Source organism: Phanerochaete carnosa (genome assembly GCF_000300595.1).
Source record: "Phanerochaete carnosa HHB-10118-sp unplaced genomic scaffold PHACAscaffold_1, whole genome shotgun sequence".
Taxonomy (NCBI): domain Eukaryota; kingdom Fungi; phylum Basidiomycota; class Agaricomycetes; order Polyporales; family Phanerochaetaceae; genus Phanerochaete; species Phanerochaete carnosa.
Window position 1 is genome coordinate 1,939,874 of NW_006767628.1, and position 2,277 is coordinate 1,942,150.

Here is a 2,277-nt window from a genome sequence, read left to right on the forward strand (position 1 = left end):
ACAGGTAAAAGGCTAATGTCAAGAACGAGGCAGCGGACATACGTCATAACAACGGTCGACTAAAGGAGGCTAGAGGTTGCATTTAACGTAAAGTGTCGCCATATGCATCGTCCTTAGTTACGAGCTCACCGGGGGAGCATGTGTATGTGAGAAATTAGAAATACCAACAGACCTATGTTCGACCGAAGTGTCCCCTGTCCTCGATGCTGGCGGCCGATCATTGTTCTACGATGACTATTATGCAGTATGACGGCGAGTCAGCACGATATTGTCGTTTGACAGTTGGTATGCCTTACATTTCTCAGCTCCGGAGATCACACTTGTCGTGGCCTACAGTAGGGGGCGAATGCTTGGACCAGAACCTGAAGGTGTGAGTTAAAGAGCCAGCTGAAAGCTCCTACCCATTTCAGTCTTCGCACCGGCAAGTTCCACCGCATTTGACTGCCATCACCGACACCTCCAAACTGAGCCATGCCGCGCACCAACAGTACCAAGCTCCGCGAACGCAAACGCATGGCATGCGATGAATTGTCACCGCAGAAGCTGAAGGTATTATGTCTAGACGGCCACAAGGGTGCTAAGAAAACTAGGACGATATCTTTTGACGAGCTGGCTGCGTGGAGGCAGGAAAATCCGGCTGTCCTGACTGGCTACCGCATTTCAGTGGACAGCTGGGCGGAGTGTTTGGCCACAGTATGGTGGTGGCACAACGAGACGGGTGAGCAAGTTACCAGCCTGCACCAAAGAACATCAGCTGAAAGCTATATCGCGTACAGTGAATATCTGGACGCACCTACTCGGCGCTTTGGCTTCCATCAGCCTCGCAGGGTATCTTACCTACTGGACCATGATGGACAGCGCTGGCCTTGAAACAGAGCCGTTCTACCATCTCGCGCCTTTGAACAATGAGATCAAGTCTTTGGAGTGGCGAGACACAGCTGTATTTGCCGTGTTCTTTCTCGGAAGTGCGGTCTGCTTCACCTGCTCCACTGCGTTTCACACTTCGCTTTGCCATCGTGAAGAGGTTTGTCTAGCTGTTCTGTAACTACCTCCCGTTAAGCGTGCTCATATGTTTACGCCAATCCTCAGATTGTGAGATACACGAACAAACTCGATTACCTTGGTATTCTCACGCTCGGGACACTGAATTTCTTTCCGACCTTCTATTACGGATTTTACTGCGATATGTACCCTGGGTACTTGTACATGGCACTCATGGCAGTCTCTGGATGTGGTGTGTTTCTTCCGAATACAGTAACCGCCGCGTATGCTGACACTAGGCTGCTATTAGTTGGTATATTCCTCGTCTGTGCGCCCGCATACGACCGGCCCGAATATCGCAGAACGCGAGCAGTGACATTCGTGACGTTGGGCCTCGTCGCTGTCCTGCCTTTTGTACATGTCGTTGCTCGGTACGGACTCGCCAAGGCCTCGCGTAGCATGTCCCTAGGATGGATTGCCCTCGAGATTGTCGCATACCTATGCGGCGTAGTGCTATAGTGAGTGTTCCGGTGTTTGCTGCTAGTTTGTTGGTCAAGTCGGCTTGCAGTGCGGGACGTTTCCCAGAGTCTGTTTTCCCGGGGCGTTTCGATCTCGTCGTATGTCGCACTGCATATATCTGCGTTACCCCACTGACCTGTCCATCTAGGGCTCATCTCATCAGCTGTTTCACATCTGCAGTGTATTAGCCGTCTCATTCCATTACATTGCAACAGTAGAGGCGTTCCACTATCGGCATGTCGCACTTGTGGGTGCTTGCCCCAATTGAGGTCACCCTGCCTCAGAGGCTCGGAAGGGACATAGAGTGCTTAGTAGTGGTTGGTTCACTATCATGAATTCCCTATCATTATTGCGAAGAATATTTTTGACTCTCAGCCAATCCAGTGACGAAGCATTTCTCCGCATAGTACTCACCTAGCAGTGTGTTGGGCCATCCTCTCCGAATGTCTTCGTTCGCGGCAGCGATTCCACACCATGTAGGTGCTTGCTGTCCTGCCAGTTATCACCGCCAATAATGTAGCTACTGTGTCATAATTCAGCTACATGTTAGACTTCATTAGCTTCGCTACCTGAACGTGAACGGGCGCTTATAGAATGAGCCTGGGCAGCAAGTCTCGTTCCGTCCACGATGTTCAGCACCACCGGACCCGGATGAGAACGCAGGAAACACTGGCCTAGCTTCCATCGTCCGCGCCCAAAACCGTTCTGAACGCTCCTTAACCTTGCCCGACACAACACAAAGCGTCTACGATGATTCGTCTTCGGTTTGCTCCTTCT

The 2,277-nt window shown here is 51.3% G+C and overlaps 2 protein-coding genes across 2 annotated transcripts in view; one reads left to right on the plus strand and one right to left on the minus strand.

The window, feature by feature from the left end:
* The window catches only part of PHACADRAFT_203825 (uncharacterized protein), a 3,104-nt gene extending 2,780 nt beyond the window's left edge, over positions 1 to 324 (minus strand). The window contains exons 1-2 of the mRNA XM_007390054.1: positions 297 to 324; positions 43 to 234 (exon numbers count right to left, since the gene is read on the minus strand). The gene's annotated coding sequence lies outside the window, so the exon portion shown is untranslated. The remainder of the gene's footprint in view (positions 1 to 42; positions 235 to 296) is intronic.
* A 129-nt stretch (positions 325 to 453) lies between these two features.
* Positions 454 to 1,872, plus strand: PHACADRAFT_179870 (uncharacterized protein). The gene is made up of 6 exons (XM_007390055.1): positions 454 to 718; positions 777 to 1,024; positions 1,090 to 1,234; positions 1,292 to 1,499; positions 1,526 to 1,598; positions 1,649 to 1,872. The coding sequence occupies exons 1-6, from the start codon at positions 472 to 474 to the stop codon at positions 1,766 to 1,768; spliced, it is 1,041 nt and encodes a 346-aa protein (XP_007390117.1). The 5' UTR covers positions 454 to 471; the 3' UTR covers positions 1,769 to 1,872.
* Positions 1,873 to 2,277: the final 405 nt, after the last annotated feature.